This window comes from Perissodus microlepis, chromosome 19 (assembly GCF_051167445.1).
Source record: "Perissodus microlepis isolate ML-2025 ecotype Zambia chromosome 19, ASM5116744v1, whole genome shotgun sequence".
Classification (NCBI taxonomy): Eukaryota; Metazoa; Chordata; class Actinopteri; order Cichliformes; family Cichlidae; genus Perissodus; species Perissodus microlepis.
The window spans coordinates 24,552,254-24,571,566 of NC_140479.1; the positions used below are offsets into that span (position 1 = coordinate 24,552,254).

At 40.4% G+C, this 19,313-nt stretch overlaps 1 protein-coding gene across 1 annotated transcript in view; it reads right to left on the reverse strand.

Moving 5' to 3' along the window:
- The window catches only part of mboat2a (membrane bound O-acyltransferase domain containing 2a), a 49,909-nt gene that overhangs the window by 17,227 nt on the left and 13,369 nt on the right, over positions 1-19,313 (reverse strand). Inside the window, exons 2-3 of the mRNA XM_084914941.1 lie at positions 5,779-5,924; positions 1,009-1,086 (exon numbers count right to left, since the gene is read on the reverse strand). Coding sequence (XP_084771067.1) covers positions 1,009-1,086; positions 5,779-5,924 — 224 coding nt within the window. The remainder of the gene's footprint in view (positions 1-1,008; positions 1,087-5,778; positions 5,925-19,313) is intronic.

A 19,313-nucleotide genomic window follows, 5' to 3' on the forward strand; every position in this document is an offset into this window, starting at 1 on the left:
TCCAGGATGTCATTTATGTCCCCTACTATGGATTGGCATTTTTTTATACTCTGGAGAATATGTCGATTTGCCCTCAGTGTTTTCATGGCAGCTTGAAGTTTCACAGTGGAAAAAAAAAATAGTGTATTTAGCTTTATAATAATTCACTGCAAGCCTCCATTAAAGGGGACAAAAGATTATTTCCTTAGGTTGATTACTGCAGACAAGTTTTTAAAAAAAAAAGAAAAGAGGGCGTTAAGGTAAATGTTTTACCAGTGGCACACTTTTATGTGTTGAGATATTTTAAAATCTATATAAGCTGCTATGTTAGAAATAGTTCAAAGAACAAAGGTTGCGATCTAAAGTTCAGACTGACGTGTCCAGCCACTTGGCACAAACCCCCAGCTCGATCTCAGCTTATTAGACTGATAATAACTAATTTGTTATGTAAAAATATAATGCAGGTGAAGGTTTCATAAGTGTTACCGCAAGAGGGAGTGGACTGCGCTTATGTACCAACCTGCAAAGGACAATAAGAGTTGAACCTCTTGCAAAGGGTGATGCATGTCAAAACGTGTTACTTATCTAGTTAACCAAAGTTGTCATTTCCATTCTGTCACCGGGTTTGGAGCCTTTTCTTTCTGAGAGCAGCTGTTGTGATGAATATTTCCTTAGTATCTATTTAGAGCGATCTTCCCAGGGGGAAACATCTAATGTTCACACCTGCACTCATAACCTTGAATTCTAGCAAAAATAACATCTAAGCCAATGTGAATATGCCTGTGCATCTGAGTGTGTGCGTTTGTCTTCATGAGGCATGGACACAGATGGAAGCCCGGGAGCAGAATCAGTCTCAGTGTGACTTAGGCCTATGTGCCCTAAACAGATAAAGCACATGAAGCCTTAAAACAGTCCAATATCTAATGTAATATTAATGACAAGATTCAAGTGCAGCAAACTTCAAGTTTTGGTTTCAGGGTTTATTAAATCAAACAGATTTTTTTATAGGTGTGTGAGTTTTCTTCTTACTTGTGCATGTTCTCCAGCCCAGCAAACACCATCACACTGTAAGACAGGCCACTCTGGACCAGGAAATGAAGGGAATACCTGTAGAGAGACAGATACCACAAATAATAAATACCACTGTTTATTTATCTACCTGTATAGTTGTAAGGAAGAGTAAATTACAGCATTACAAAGCATAGTCACACCAGCAACTATGTGAGGACAGACCTTTGTAACTAGTAAAGTGTCATCTTTAGTCACAGGGCAGGCAATGTGACCATAACATCACACTATGTTCTTAATTAACATGTTAGTAACAGCACGTACTAACAAGATATTAAACCAACTCTGCCATATATCCACCTCTCCCCCTTTGCGCGAGGCACAAACAGTTCAGCAGTGGCAGCAGCTACCGGGTGGATCTTTGAAGGGCGCAGTGTGTGATCCTATAGACGTCAAGCCCTCCAGGAGAGGAGAGATGTCACAGTGTGTTAGCTGTGACTCAACAAAGACAACACGTCTATCAGGGCTGGCGAGGAACAAGAGATCATAGGGGTGGGTGAATGGAATTAACTGAAAATACAAGGGTTAAGAGTCCGAGAGGGGAAAAGGCAATAAAATTCTTATACAAAGAGACTCCAACCCGTTTGCCTGAAACGTACTAAATAGTCAGTTCCAAATGTTTGTCCAGCAGCATTGAGGAAAAAGCGTATGTTTCTGGCAGAGAGGAAATACAACCTAAAAGAAACCAGTCAGCCTGGAGCATTTGGAAGGAAGCTCCTTTAAGACCAGCAGTCGAGGGCTCTCTAACACAGAGCAGCAGCAGAATGTCTGTGTGCTATGAAAGCCATCACGAAAGCCATCATATATGCCCCCTGAATAAAAGCATACACCCAAAAAAACAAAAAAAACCCCAAAAAACTATTGATGCATTCATGCATTTAATGCCCTTTCCTTCCTCTACATTACATGTTTATCACCAATTCCACTTGTCAAGTTCAACCTTTTTACCCTGTGATTAGCGGCTAATTCAGTCTTAGCAACATAAAACACTTAACTGGGAATACTGAGCCAAGTACAATAAACGCTATATATTACCTCCATAAAATGTATCTTCTTAATGACATTTCTATGAGTGTATAGTCTTTTTATTACCTACTAATTACTGCAGACAATAAAACTCTTTGGCGGGCGCTCACAGAGGTAAATATCAAATAGTGATTATTTGGCCCCTTTGTGCTAAAATAGACGACTGGTTTTGGCCAGAAAAAATGAAGTTTGCTCACATCTCTTGTGTTGTCGGACTAAGTCGGTGTTTCACTTCCTTTATAACTACACTTCCCCTGTTGCCAGTATCTGATGATAAGTTCCACAGCCTTGCTTGAGACAACTTTTCCAAGTAGCCTGTGGTTGAAGACATAGTCAAATGCTGTTCATTTACAAAAATTAATTTAAGTCCACTTGGGACTGTTATTGCCACGGGACCTTGTGATTTAGAAATTGCAGTGCATCCACATGGATAACCACAGCCTGTGTTTTGCCTGAATTTTTAAAACATCTGTGGTTGTCAGCTTCAAATCTTACATTAAACTGATTAGGCTGCCAGATATAATATGTCCACAAATCTCCTTCAAGATTTTCTGGTACAGAGCAGAATTCATGAGTCTATTAATTATAGCAAGTCATTCAGATCCTAAAGCTTCAAAGCAGCTCCAGACCATCACACTACAACCACCGTGTTTGACTGTTGGTACGATGTTCTTTTTATGTTAGTTTTTTAGATGTGACATGACTCACACCTTCCAGAAAGTTAAATTTGTATCTCATCAGTTCACAGTATACCATCCTATTGTGCTTTTGGCAAATGTGAGATGAGCCTTTGAGTTCTTTTTGGTCAGCACTGGTTTTCTCCTTGTAAAACTCACATGGATCCCATTCTGTTTCTTAAGGTTGAATCATCAACACCAACCTTAACTGAGACTAGTAAGACGTACAGTTGTTCCGGGCTCTTCTGTGACCTCCTGGATGAATTGTCGATTCACTGTTGGAGTGATTTTCATAGGCTGTTCAGTCCTGTAAAGGTTCCCTACTGTTCCATGGTTTCTCCATTTGTGTACAGTGGCTCTCACTGTGGTCGGCTGGAGTCCCATAGCTGTACAAATGGCTTCGTAACCCTTTCCAGACTGACAGATGTTGATGATTTTCTATTTTGGTTCTATTTTTGGATAACGTTTTTCCCTTAATAAATGAAATCATCATTTTAAAATACTAAAGGCCACTAGTGCTACCCCTCACCCTCCACGTAGATGCACCTGTGGTCTAAGGTTGAAGTTTCTAGGTGACTTTCTTCTTGAGTTCTTGGATTCACAAGTGTTTTAAGAAAACTTGACCTCTGACCTTGCAGTCATATGACCTTGACTTTGAAGCCAGGGTCACAGAGAATCAAACTCTGAGATTTCTAGTAGCGGCACCAATAGCATCGATTTGAGAATGTTCACGAAGTTGGGTTACCATGCCAACCACCCTCCCACCAGGGTGACAACAATACTCCATCAGCTTTGTAATGGCTTTGGTTATCCTTGTCTAACATTTGTTTGATGATCTGAAACATTTAAGTGTGGCAAATATGCAAAAGAAACTAAAACAAAAAAGATTTAAAAAAAACCAAAACAAATACTTTTTCATGTCACTGTATATAAGGAGAGTGTTTCTGATACTATATGATTGACTATCATCCATCTGCAGCTTGGTGTCAGCTCAGTCACGCAGCATAAACAGTCTGTTGGTAAAGTGACATAAGACCCCATCGGTGTGATGATCAGATAACACTTTATCTGGCTATCATTTTCTCACTTGCTGTGCAGCTTGAAGTCTGATTAGGAGGAAACAAGTGTTTCCTGTGTTTGCTATATATACACACACGCACACACACAGTGGCACTGTGCCAGAGGTACAGTAGATGGTCTAATACAGGACAACAGCTTCCTAATGAGACAGCAGTTACTACCCAATCGATTAATTTGCTTTGGCATGAAGGGATGTGAAGGTAGTGGCAGAAGTGACAAGGGAGAGCAAAGACGATGGCAGGCAAACAAATGAGTACAGAATTTAAAAAAAACAAACCGGAATAACGAATGAGGCAATCGTACTATCAAACCTAACCTCCGAACAACCACCGATAAATATGCAAGAAGTAACTACTGCTTAATCTGCTGGTTTCATTTTTGGCATAGTAACATCAACACAAATAAACTACAATAATCAGGCCATAGGCAGACCAAAGAGTGTCACTGTGGTATTCAGTTTAACTGATTATTTGGTTTCTTTGCACGCTAACAGATTTTACTAGTGTTTAGGGTAGAAGTTTGTAGTATTTTCTTAAAGCAACAGAGTAAAAGCAGCAGTGACATTTTGTTTTTCACACCTAGTGTGAATCAGCTGATGAATTTGTTAACTTTTAATCTCTCCCTTGTTTGGTTTCTCTTCACACAAAGAAAAATCCAAGTGCACTCCAAGCGAACCAAAATTCATCACTACAAACCACGTGAAAATGTTCTAGACTACTGGAGAACACGGAGCGTTTACGTTCATTTTGTGGTTAGTTGGTAGCTCATACGAACCTTTGCACATCTGTAGTACATTGCTGCATCTTGGAGGAAAAAGCAGACGTGGCTTTGAGAAGTTGTTTTAGTTCAACCTTGTAACGTACATCTGGTAGCTCGTTAGGATCAAGGTCAAATCACATTCACACCATAAATGAACTGCTGTGAAATTCATTTTGAAATGCACTGAGACCACTTCCTCAAAGGGTCTTGGTGCGATTGTTTTGGTCAGCACCGGGGTGTGATTACTGTGTTCACACCTGCATAAATGAAATGCACCAACAGGAAAATGAACCAGAGTTCAATTTAAACAGAATAAACACTGCAGGTGATTAAGAAATTCAAATAGACCAGAAAACGACATTGGAAAGAAAGCCATCACAGAGGTTTCTTTTTAAAACCAATCTCCTTCTTTGCCATTTGGCACCATTTGGCATCTCTACACTCAAGTAGATTCTGACCTGCTTGCACAGATCCAAAATGCCCTGGACACATCAGGTTAAAAAAAATTATGTGCGTGTGTGTAGGGGGGGGTGCACGAAAAGCCAAAACAACGCCAAGGCGCACCACAAGTTGTGACTTAACGTTTGGCACGCATTTGTATTTACAAGGACAACAAAGGCGAGCATAAACTGCCAACGGAAACCATGACACTGGAAAATGGGTGCTGCTGCAAGAGGCATGAAATCCAAAATGGTTTGGGAGTCAAGCTTTTTTTGGCTTAATTTCTGTGACAGACGAAACCCAAACAAGAAGCAAATGTGGGCGTCTGTGTCACCATTTTTAAAAGCTGACTTTCTATCAAAACTACTTGTTTTGAAAGTCAGTACCTATGTGTAAAAATGAATGCTAGCTTAGCAAAACCAGCAGAGGGTGAACTGTTCACGTACGTCCTGATTTAGGAAGAAGCATTCTGGGAAATGTAGAAAATTACTTAAGTAGAAATGAACACTTCATTACATAACATTTCTTGTATTATATAACATTACATAACATACTATATACTGATAATTGAACCATAAGTAAAGTCAAATAAATGGCACATAGCCATAGCATGAAACTGGAACATGCCCTCTGTTTGCAGGAAAACAAAGTCACTAACGTGATACTGTAGGAAGGAAGGTTGGAGCAGAGTCTGAAAGCACACTGATGACAAGAACAGAGATGCGGGATAAACAGAGGGGTGACTCACCAGCCAAAGCAGAAGAGAGCCAAGTAGAAGCCCAACAGAGTGGCCACCACATGTCTGATGAAGGGACTGGTCTTACTGGGATGGAGGTAGATCCGAAACCAAACAGCCATCAGCAGGGCAAACAGCTGACATGCCACAAAGTTAACCTGCGCACAGAGACACAGTAATGAATGATAAAAATGTATGCTTTTTCTGTGTATCACTTGCATATGAAAGATTATAGTAGAAGACACTGAGCATAAAACAAAGGTGTGGTCCACCTTGTGCAATTAAATTGTCTCTAATAGTGAAAAATAAAGCAAAAAATATCCATCTATTTATGAAAACATTAATATAATATGAGTCTGACAGGTCATAGCTGGGTTGGAGGGTGTTAGAGTGGGTGTTTGAGACCTTGTTTCATCTCCTAATGTCTCCAAATGGCACAGCAAAGAGGCTTTACACCAGTCAATAGTGAGATTGACTGAATCCAGTGGGAGGGGGGGCAAAGGAAACCTCTCCATTTGATTAGTAACACCAAACACAGGTGGAAGATAGAAAAGAGATTCTTATACGGTATTGATCCATCTGGATTTTGCTATATCAAGGCTATTTGACACAATTGTGACAACAGCCAAAGCTAACCTTGTAATAATTGTTTGACTCACACTGTCTGTTAGGGCTGCACGATTTTGCATAAAATGAGAATCACGATTTTTTTTGCTTGGAATTGAGATCACGATTCTCTCACGATTTTCTTCTCCAATATAAATATTTATTGCACTTATTAACTGCACATCAACTTCGTAACAGTTGAGACAGAACATGAAAACAATAAATAAACATAACAAAACAATAAATGTCTCACATTTTGTCATTGAAGCAAAATGTTGTACTGCTTGTAATTCCACCTCCACCGTTGCTCGACACTGCGTGTATAGAGCAGGTAGTGCAACATTTGAAAAATAGTTGCGGGACGGCACTGTGTAGCGTTTGTCTAGGGTGTTGATAATTTTCATAAATCCCTCGCTTTCCACAGTGTTGATGGGAGCCATATCTTTGGTCAGGTGATGAGTAATAGCCTCTGTAATTTCTTTGTGCCTGCGGGAGTTCGACGGGTATAGGGAAGCGCTGTATAAGGTTCACGTTATTGATGTTTGGGTGGTTGACCGGGACGGATTTTCTCCAGTCACTTTCTTGGCCTTACAGCTTCGTCTCTCCGTTGTTTTTTCCCTGCCAGCTTCTGTATCACGTGGTATAAGGCTCCGCCCTTGTCATTTGCTGAGCAGGAAGAGTGAGCGCTTGTTTTCATGAAGATTATGTCCCGGATCAAAATGCGGTACAATCGTCATCTTTTTTTCTTTTTTTAAAAAATCGTTGTCATTTGGAAATGAGATTGCACATAAGTATGAATTGAGATCGCGATTTTCTAACGATTAATTGTGCAGCCCTACTGTCTGTCATCATTATATTTCAAGTAGTTTTGGAAGTGTTGACATGTCTTTCAGTATACAAAGAGGTGAGTAAGGATCTATGATCATTTTAACATGTGCAGGCAACACTGAACTATTTTACGCAGTGTAAATCCTCGTGTGTTATATACCGGTACAGAAAACTAAATAATCTTTTCATGTGTGCTGTAAAACCTCTCGCCACACTACACAAATGCTACATGAACATGCCTAAAACATTATGAGAAAGGACATGTATTTTATTGACACATATCTTGCAAACATCTCATAGGGTTTTCCCTAAAATTACTATTGAGGCAGTGCATCTGAGCCAAATAAACAATAAAAAGCTAACTGTTCCCTATCATGTTTTGTTGTCCCACGCTGAAGCCTTTCCTCTTTGCCTGACACACGCAGCAGGGCAGCAAAGAGGCAAGCCCAGGTGAAGTGAAGATTTTACAACACAGCTTAAGTACGTGCAATCAGCCTTCACAGCAGAGTCTTTTACAGTACTTTATTAAATCACCTTTATCAAGATTAAACAGAGAATATGAATTGTTCCGCACAAGTTATAAGAAAAGCTCTGCACGTAGCGTTACTGGTAACTCAATGTGCCAATTATCTTCACATAGCTGATTCTTCCAAAGCTAGTCGTGGGCCAAGACAGCAGTCGATCCCCTCTGGCAAGGTGACAAAGAATGACTGATGCTTATGTAGCCTGCAGGGACCATGTGTTTTGTGAAAGACTTTCAGTCTAAAACCCCTTGGACTTGACCTCTGTTAATACTGATGAATTTATGGGCTCAGTCACACACTTCAAGGCAGAAAACTTTAGGTCCATTTTGTATAAGTTTCATAAAGCCATTCACCATCAACACCAAGATGATGATGGCAAAAACACTCATCAAGGCTTCATAATGAGACTTCACTAACAGTGGGTAACCAGTGGGTGACATCATTTATATTGTCTATGGTTCTTCAATGTTTTTAAACTCAATGGTTTTCCATGTCTTAAATATTATTGTGTTCATTGACATTTCACATTTTTTTTCCATTCCATCCATGTTTCTTTTTTCTTTTTTTTTCTAAACAGTGATTATCTTAAAAACTATTTTTAAAATAGAAATAAAGAGGATGACAGTATAGCTAGCTAGAAGCTTTACTGTGAATATGGGGAGAAGAAGGAACCACCACACCCTCACCTCTGCAACCTCAGAACCTAACCTTATGATATCTTTAATAATAGTTTTTCTATAACATCATACGTTTTCTGCAATATAGAAGCATGTCATTGCACATTGCACATTGCACAGGCCTATTCCACATACACCCTCACAAATGCAAAGCAGAAGGCTGCACGGTAACTTCTTTATTGCCTCTCCAAGTCCATCTCTGCCCTCAGCCTCCTTTGGCAGATGCAAATGAACTACAGATACAAAACAAATTTCAAACATCAGTACATTGTAAAGGGAAACAGACTGTTGAGCACTAAGCCCACATTTGTTTGATGTCACGTTAAGCGATGCATGTCTGAATACATGACAGCCCGCCAATGTATATAGGTCATGTTAACAGATCCGTCTGGCCAGTGAACGGTAAAAGACAAGCAACACCATGAGCGCCATCCATTATCTATGGATCCTGCATGATTGATAAGAGAGAGAAAGGGAGAGGGACAGATATAGCCCTAAGTACTAAAGCCCTCTCGTCTGCAGGGCTATGTAGCCACAAATCATCTGCAGCATTAGCCTGAGAGTTTCATATCAGATGCTAGTTGGTTGCAAATATCAGGGCTTTTGTTTCTCCATGCGCACACAGACACAGACACACACACACACACACACACATATATGAGCCTCAACAATAGAAGCTACCCTGCTTTGTTCTTCTATTGTTACGAGTGATATTGTTTAAAAGGGGGAAACCAGTTGGGACTGAGATGAGTGTAATTAACAAATAATCAAGCAGGAGAAGCTAAACCAGATGGCTGTGTGCAGGTCCTGATGCTGATACTCCTTCAGCTTAGCCCAAAAGCAAACAAATCCAAGCAATCCGCTGGGAAGAAATTTGTCATTTTAGCTCCACGGCTGCCAAAAGAAGACTATGAGTCATTTATCTGTCTCATATGGATGAAAGACAAACAACCGCACCCAGCTGTGTGCCAATAAAGATAAGTTTTATTGACAGCGTCTGTTATTTCCATCTTTCAGCTATGGTTAACAGGGAAAAGGCCCACTTTCAATCTAAATCATCCCCTGACTTATAGTAATAACCGAGTGGCTTCCGTTTCTGTTGTTGCTCTTCTGCTCAGAAACTCTAGCGCAACAAATTTGGCAAAATTAAGCCGCAGTTCATTTGCAGATCGCTTCTAATTCTCTAAAGCTCAAGCGCTAAAAATAAAATAAGATGCCCTAATGTAATGACAAGAAATCACATTAAACCGCCCTTCTCTGACTCCCTCTCTACCCACCCCTTCTCATGCAAGCCTCTTTCTTTGCACAGTGTTTAGCCAGTCCACAGCTTTGGATGTTGCTTTACACTTTGATTACCTTCAAGCTGCTCACTTGCTGAATATGACTTGTGTGCCTGTACACCGGCCCACGGGGTAACAGGCTGATATGCAAAGCAACAAACAGCCCACATTTTACTATAGTCACTGATTTATCCAAGTGTTCCAGTAAGACAAAAATAGCAGTTAAAGTCAACTAGTTGAATGTTTCTGTGGGAACCCAACTAGTTTTTAGGAGCGTTTAAATGTGCATGACTCCAATGAGCATTGAAAGTATGTCAAACCACAGGTATGCATCTTAAATTAGATCTTAGATTATTGTAGCCACAACCCCTCGACTCTGGATTTGTACTGAAGGAAGTTACAACGTCCTTTGCTGACTAGCTGGAAAATCAAGAAGTGTGAATTGGCCCCTCCCTGGATATCAAAATATTGCCCTAAGAGCAAGGAAAGGGCGTGGCAGACAGACAGACAGCATTGTGTGAGTCAACAGTGAAGCGGAGCTGTGGGTGACTATTTGTGGCAAAACCTCAAGCGGGCCAACTGACAACTGTCAATCATTTATTCTTAAACTGAGAACTGAGAAATGAGATTGCAGTTGTTCACCTATTACGCTTCCAAGCTATTTAATTAGGACAAATAAAGAACAGAGGACCCAGGACTAAAGGAGAACAGGAGAGTTCATGAAAAATCTGCAGGACTAAGACCAAATGTATACTTACAAATTTACTTCAAGGACAAAAGTCCTTGCAAGAAAAAGTCTCCTTAATAGTAAAGATGACTTTTTTTATTACATACTTGCTACTTTACCTGTTGATAATAACCTGTTGATTGTTATCTGAGATGGAAAAGATTGAATTAATGAGTAATGAATGCTGTGCAACATCTACACTGAATAGCTAAAGGTAAGCGCACATACATGACCACTTTAAAGAGCGGCTCCCCGCTAACTGGTGGCTTATTGGAAATGAGAGCATTTGCATTCATATTCTCACAGGGTTTCTGCACCATGTGTTAGTTAATCGGAATCCTTTTATAGACAAAAGTACAGCTTGCAGTACCTCTCACCACTCAGTGCTGTGTGTTCAGCTCAGCGGGAAAGATATATTATTATTGCTCACAGGTCAATTACAAGAGCTCCTGCAGAATCTGTGAAATCATGTAGGAGATTGACATTAGAAATTAATGCCAGCAGTTGAGAAATAAGCTGTCAGGGAAAACATAACCATTTTCGGAACGGTTCTTTCACCCGGGCAGCACTTACACAATGAGACCAGATGACAAGCAAACTTGCTACATTTCATTCGCAGATGTGATTTTACACTGTAGCATCTGTGATTTTTTTTTCCCCTTCTTCGCTTTAAAAAGGTGCTTTCAACCAGAGCCCTCTGCTTTTGACATAAATCTAAGGAATTCTGGGATATGTAGGAACCAGTGTTCCCTCTGGGTTGCATGCAGTACTTTGCAACAAAGTTATATCGTTATAGAAGCCGCCACATGCCAAAAAGAAAAGAAAAGCAGTATCAGACTTGATAGTCACAGGATTTGTTAAAAGATTAGGCTAAATGTGTTTTCTCTCAGCCTGGGATGGTTGTTTATTGAATAAACACTTTGCAGTAGACAAGCTCCTGTGCCGGGGTACGTTGTTCCTTCATTCATAATACATGGATCCCCTCTTCCATTATTGATTCACTCTGAAGTCAACCTTACCCTGGGGTACAGCACTCTTATTGTTTCAGAAACTAAGGCAGAATATCTGTGCTGCAGAATCGTTCAAGATTCAAGGGGATGAAAGAGGAGAAAATGCTATTCTGGATAAATGCACTGCATTTATGATAGGGCTGCCATGATTAGTCGACTAGTCACGATTACGTCGACTATCAAAATCGTCGACGACTGATTTAATAGTCGACACGTCGTTTGAAGCTTTGTAAGATCCCAAAAGACGCAGGAATTAGTAGGATTTAAGAGTGTAATAACGTACTGAAACAGAAGATGGCAGCACTGCATGTACAAGGATGCCAGCTGCCGTTAAACGCCGAAGAAGAAGAAACTGTGTCCCAGAATTCATAGCGCGGCCCTGCTCAGTTTCCAACAATGGCGGCAGCTAGTTAGTTTTAATGTTACTCTTATTATTCTTTCTGGGTCACAAAATAAACGTTTAACATATTTTCAGGCGAGAATGTAGCTGTGTAAACCTCAAATATCTGCTCAGTTTATCAAGACACCACATATTTTCAAAAGCGCTCCGACGTTTTCAGAGACGTCTGTTACCCACTAGCTCGTTAGCTAGCCGGGGGCAAGGCTCACTAGAGCGTTTTCAAACCCACCGCCGTCTTTCGCTACTCAGGTTAAACATGATATATAAGTCACTTAGATAACTTAAAAATGTTATTGTTTGGCATTTTTCAGTATTTTATTTGTTCCTGAGTAAATCGGTTTCGGCTGAGATTAAAGTTATAGTTTTTACACAGCTGAATAAACGTTAAGCAGACAACTGATTATCAGAAGTGTGAAATGCTTGAGAATATACTCCGGTGTCCTGTTATATTTTAGATAGCAAGGAGCAGACGGCTGAGTTTATTAAACTCCACCGAAACAATCTGCAAACTTCATTAAAATTTAATAAACTATCATGTCTTTATTTTTAGTTAGCACATACTTTAAACACTTAAAGCTGTAAGCTAATGATAGTTATATAAGAGCAGATGCATGCTGGTGCAATAAGCTGTATGTTTTACGTTCAATGGATGCATGATCTGATTAGTCGACTAGTCGCAAAAATAATCGGTGACTAGTCGACTATCAAAATAATCGTTTGTGGCAGCCCTAATTTATGACAAGGAAAAAAGGGACACAGACCAGCTTGGGAAAGGGGGAGGAAGACCCCAAAAACAAAAAGTTGCAGATCTGGGATGCTGGTAAGGTGCCATGTCCATGCCTGCTACTGATAGAATATTTACTTCTGAAGCTGAGAAGTGGCTCCAATGAGGCCTGGTGAGAACCATTGTGAAGCTAAAGCCCCTTCCATCCTTTGTCTTCAGCATACAATGTCAAACAGTGATGTCTCAGCAAATCAATCACATGTCATTACGGAGTGTACAGATCACAGAGACAGGCAACATACGGATGTTTTGATAGGTAGCAAGTGCCAGTGTGCAGCCAGCGCTTAGGGGCCATAAGCTGTCAGGCAGTTTCTCCTGGCAGCTGTGGCACAGGGCTCAGTTCAGCTCAGCTTAAAGACGCTATATTATAGACTGACACAAACTGGCACTGGGAAAGAAGCTGAAAGGAAGGCAGGAAATCACTGTGAATGCTGAAGACAGATAAGCCTGTTTCCTGAAGCTCATTACTGAGTCAAACCCAGTGTCCATGTATGAGTGCCTGCATGCATGTGAGGAAACATAAAGGCCTTCGGGGCTGATCTTTTTCCAGTTTTTCCAGTTCGTTTATCACCAAAATGATATCCTCACCCACAATCTGGATTTTAAAGCGTGTCTATAAAGCAACTACTTCCCGCTCTGTTCAGGTTTTTATCTGTCTCATCAGCCAGGAATTTTGTGTTGGAGAGGAGCTGCAGCTGAGCAGGGAGGCTGTGAGGAAAGAAAGTAGGGATAGCACAGGAACGAAGGGATGGGCAGCAAGTCCTTTATACTCTAGGCAAAGCTTATCTTTTTTCTCTTTTCCACAAAAACAACAGTAAGAGACTGCAACCATGCTAACGACAGGTTCCTGTTTACCATTCACTTTGAAACTAAAAAGTTCCTTCTCACCACTCAGCCAACATGCTTAAAAAGGTGCGAAATTCACTTTCGCCATTTCCTGTTTGTTTTTGCATTTTTCCCCAAGTTTCACTGCTACTCAGTGAGGAGTTGGACACCTTTGCAGACTAGTCGGCATCTTCCATACAAACCGCGGGCATTCACAGCAATCTAGCGTTTAATGACAAAACCAATCACAAGAAGATTTTTGGTGCTGCACTCATTTTGTAACTAGTTTCACCAACTACCGCAACCACTTGCCAACCATTTAGCAACCAGTAACTGCCAAGGGGTCACAAGGGGTCTGAGATGTTACTGATTTAGCATGCTAACATTTGCCAAGTAATAGTACAGTCACACTAAAGAAAATAATGGCTGCAGACTGTAATTGAAAAAACTGACTTTTTAAAAAATTCAGAGCAACTGACTGACAGACCGACTCTGACATCCATATCACCTGTGTGACTAACTGCCAATAAACTCAGGATGTGATTAGTAGTGTTTATGTGGAAATCTACATGTGGCCTATGAGGAAACCGATGACAGGCTCACAATCACAGACACACGCCTCAGGTATAAAGCACGAATGCTAAGCAGAAGTGAGAATTTGCATCGAGTCTACTAAAGGGCTTATTTACCCACTTGTGTCAATCTGTGTTATGATAAGAGTGGGGAAAATGCAATACAAAAGGTTCCCGTGGGTTACCGTGAGAGATAAACATCTTAAGACTGCCTTGATGAGTTTGACCTGCTGTCTGTTGGTGCTAACATCTTTTCCATAGATGAGATCTTTGCTTAGGTAATGACAAAATTTCACTCCAGTAAGCTTAAGTAGCACAGGTACACACACATACACACTCACAGGGGTAATATCACTTTTCATGAAGAGTATTCCTGTCCTCTCCATGTGTGTAGTCTGTGTTTAACACCCAGGGACTAAAATAGTTCCTTCCTGCACAAAGCCTCCCTTTACTCGCTGTGACGGGTGAGTTCCCATCTCAGCATGTGTGTGCATCTGCTTGTGTGTGTCTACACACACAGAGATAAATTTAGACAGTCATTAGCATAAAGCCCTTTTTTCCATGTCATTAAGTAAACCCACCCTTCCCCCCCAAACACTCTTCCACCCATACAGCCTAAGCGACGCTACAGTCCCGCTCCGCACAGTCTCATTTGATTTCCATCAGCTGTAGTCCACAGTGACTCATGCAGATTCGAGTGGAGGGAGGGAACTAAAGTCTCGAAGTTAAACTCAACTAGTTCCACAGTCTGCATTCGATGCAAAACTGTCTGCGGAGGATATGTGGTGCACCACACATATACTGTCTTAATCCTCTTTAGAGAGTGGTGCAGTGCAAGCAGCAGTTTTGCAGCAGTTTTCATGTTAGGTGACAACGAGAAAGAGCACTCATGTTTAATTCCCCGGAAGATTAAAAACAGCTGACGATAAGAGCGTTCTTAAACGTTACAGAAAGTGGGGACAACGAAAGGATGACAGAGGAAAAGAGATGAGGAATTTTCTTTCTGAAACGGAGGTAGGAAAATTATACAAGAGCAAATGTGTCCATGCATATATGAGGCAGTAAATTTCAATAACATGTAATATAGTGAGCTCCATCCTCTGCCAAACAAACTCTCTGCGGGCAAAGATGTGGGAAATGTCACGAGTACTTTAGCCTCTGCCAGTAAATGTGCCACAATTGGTCATGGCTCCCAGAGACAAACTACCGTGTGTGTGTATGCGTGTGTGTTTGCTCACCGCAACGAGGTTGTGCTGACAGTATGAGAACAAAAGTGGTCTTGTTCTTTCAGCCAACAAAAACAAAGCTCTGACATGTTTTGTGACACTGGCTAATGTCTCTTTGCTAACTCGAATTAAAAAAAAGAAAGAAGAAGAAATAAAAAATAAATAAAAGTTTGACACTTTCACAAAGTCTCACTTAAGTCAGTTCAAAAGGCTGTCAGATGAATAAGATAGCCACTGAAAACTGTGGAATAGAGGCCTCACTCAGAGCCATAAACTCACCGTGTTGCCCAAGGCTATATTATGTTGGAGATAATGAGGAAAGTGTCATGCGGATAAGGCTAACCTAAAAGAAGTGTGCACTGGTGCACAAAGACACACACAAACAGAGATGTGTTAAAGCCTGCAGTGTGGTGCTTTCCCCCTCAGAGCTGATCCACAGATCCCAGTCAGGCTCTACAGTCACCGCTATTAATAGTCGAACAATCAGACATTCCCCACAAGGTACAAAGTAGCACTGGGCCAGAACCATGCTCATGGTGTGTGTGTGTGTCTCCAGGAAAGTGTTTGAACCTGTCCCAAGCAAAGATTATATGGCAGCTTTTAATCATAAATATCATCTGAGCCCTCCCCCCCAAAAATCATCTTGGATCCCTAAGAAGGTGTTACGATAAAGTCGTGCTTCCACAAATGCACTGACCTTGAGCTCGACCTTCATTCCATCCATATTGTACATTACTGAATCAATGCAAACTGAAGAAACAAGTCCAGTTTAATGAGTCACATGTACTAAATGGGCCCAAATAGCATGCGAGTACAGTCCCCAAATAGGACTCATAGGTGTGGTTAGTTTTACGAGCGATTTACAAAAGTTGTGCTGTTTTCTAAACACAGGCGTAGTCAGTTCATTTCAAATCAAGGGCAAAAAAACCCCCAAGATATTCTTTTTTTTTCTGTGTTAAATATCGGCGCAATTTGGAGTAAATTGCACGTCGTAAACGTAAGTAAATCAGTTTGCATGCTTGATTTCTAATATTCTCCTCCCTATATTTTGCACCTTCAGAAAGGAACAGAAAGGAACTTTTCTTTTCCTTTTTGCCTCTCTGTCAGTGACTTTTGCTCGATTTCACGAGACCAAGTTTTCTTTTTTGATGGATCGTAGGATCGTTTTTGTGGGGGGAGGGAAGGGGGATTTTAGGGGTTGTTTTTTTCCCCTTTTTTTATCATTAATATGTTCCTGTTGTTTATTTTTTTTTTTTTTTTTCTTTTCATGTTTGTGTCTATATAATGTATCTAAAATTACCCGCATTCGCTTCTATAGAAACATCTGTTTGCTTAATTGCAGTAGCGCACTCCGAGAAATGGTTTCCCACACATCATGTTATAATAGAGGGGGAAAAGAAACTATAACAAAAGAGATTGAGCTGATATGACTGACCTTAAAATAATTTCTTTAAATGTTAAAGGGCTGAATAATGTTGTTAAAAGACAAAAACTTCTTTCATTCTTGAAAAAGGAAAAAACACAAATTGCCTTACTTTCAGAAACTCATTTAAATGATTTGGAACACTCAAAACTAAAAAGAAATTGGGTTGGCCAAGTTTTTTACTCATCATATAACACAAAAAGCAGAGGAGTAGCCATCCTTATCCATAGCAAGTTGCCACTAACCATAGAAAAAGTCATAAAAGATAAGGAAGGACGCTACATTCTTATATCTGGTTTCTTATTTAGAGAATCTGTTTCTATAGGATGTGTTTATGGTCCAAATTCAGAAGATGTCTCTTTTTTTCCCCCAATCTCTTAACCCATGTTTCAGCCATAGCCTCCCCATATTTGGTGTTGGGAGGTGATTTTAATTGTGTTCCTGATCCTAGGGTTGATAAATCTCCACCAGGGAGTGAATTGTCGCCAAGAAGCATTAGATTGAAAGAGTTCTGTTCTGATCTAGAAATTTTTGATTCCTGGCGAGTAGCTCACCCCACAGATAGGGACTTCACTTTTTTTTCTTGCCCCCACCAGAGTTTCTCAAGAATAGATTTGCTCCTGTCATCCAGGACGGTGTTGGATAGGATAGAAGAGTGCTCAATAAGGTCTTGTCCATTATCTGATCATTCAGTAGTAAGTATAAATATTCACCCACCTTATTTTGAGCCAAATTCCCGCCGATGGAGGATGAATCCTCATTTATTGAGTAACCCCTTATTTATTGAATATATCACTAAAGAGTGGAATGTTTTTATGACCACTAATAAAACGGAAGATGTAAGCCCATCTTTATTGTGGGAAACTGCTAAAGCCTATATAATAATAATAATGGATTGGATTTATTTAGCGCTTTTCAAGGCACCCAAAGCGCTTTACAATACCACTATTCATTCACTCTCACATTCATACACTGGTGGAGGCAAGCTACAGTTGTAGCCACAGCTGCCCTGGGGCAGACTGACAGAAGCGAGGCTGCCATATCGCGCCATCGGCCCCTCTGGCCAACACCAGTAGGCGGTAGGGTAAAGTGTCTTGCCCAAGGACACAACGACCAGGACAGAGAGCCCAGGGATCGAACCGGCGACCTTCCGGTTACAGATGCGATTCCCAACCCCCTGAGCCACGGTCGCCCGAACTCATCTTAGGGGTAGTATTATCTCATACACTATAGCGCAGAAAAAGGCGTCAATGAAAGAACAACTCGATTTAGAGTACATAATACAAAAACTAGAAGTGCAGTTTAAAATCTCCAGGTCCAAAACTATACTTAAGAAGTTAGAAGCAGCCCGCTCAGCTTTAAATCAATTACTGACTAAAAGAGCAAAGGCAGCAATTTTCTTTGCTAAGCATAAATTATATGAATCTGGGAATAAACCTGGCCGTCTCTCAGCAAAAATAGCAAAAGGCAGGACAGATACAAACGTTATACAATCACTGTTTGATAATAAACATGTTAAGCATTATAAAACAATGGATATTAATTGAATTATGAAGCAGTTTTATATACACTTATACTCATCAGAGTGTAGTAATACAGATGGGAAGATGCGGGAATTTCTAGAGAAGGTGCCTGTTGTATCGTTATCAGAAAGTCACAGGAAAGAGTTAAATAACCCTGTGACAGAGGAGGAAGTGCGCCTTGCTATCAACTCCCTTAAAGGAGGAAAAGCACCAGGGCCTCATGGTTTCTGCCCAGAGTTTTATAAAAAAACTAAGTCACCTTCTTGTAGGACCATTGACTGATATGTTTTTAGACTCTTTTAAGAATGAACAATTGCCCCCAACACTCAGACAGGCTAATATTTTGTTAATTCTAAAGAAAAATAAATCTCCAGATAGGTGTGAATCATACAGACCGATCAGTCTCATCAATGTCGATGCTAAATTACTCTCCAAGCTAATAGTAAGGAGGCTTGAGGGCATTCTCCCACTGCTCATAAACCCTGATCAAACAGGCTTTATCCAAAATCGTTTCTCATCTACAAATATTAGACGACTATTAAATATTATACAATACTCGAATCAGACAAATCATAAAGCCTGTGTTATATCTTTAGATGCCGAAAAGGCATTTGACAGAATCGAGTGGACATATCTATTTAATGTATTAGAGAGATTTGGCTTAGGCGAGGGTTTTATTGCATGGATTAAAACTATCTACAAATTTCCAGAAGCTTGTGTCATAACTAATGGTATACAATCATCAGCGTTTCCATTGCAAAGAGGTACGAGGCAAGGCTGTCCCCTGTCCCCTCTCCTCTTTGCATTAGCACTTGAACCTCTAGCTGAGGCTATTCACCAGCACCAAGATGTGCATGGTATAACAGTGGGTGGAACAAATCATAAGATAGCATTGTACGCTGACGATATTCTGCTGTTCTTATCAAAACCAGAACAATCAATACCAGCTATTATGTCTACCATACATGAGTTCAGCTCATTCTCTGGTTACAGAATTAATTTTGGGAAATCAGAAGTTATGCCGCTGGGTGATCAGATTAACTCTTTGCCAGATATCTCTAATCCCTTTCAATGGTCCCCCAGCGGCTTTTCATACCTTGGGCTAAACATTCCACCAGTTCTTAAAGATTTATGGAAACTGA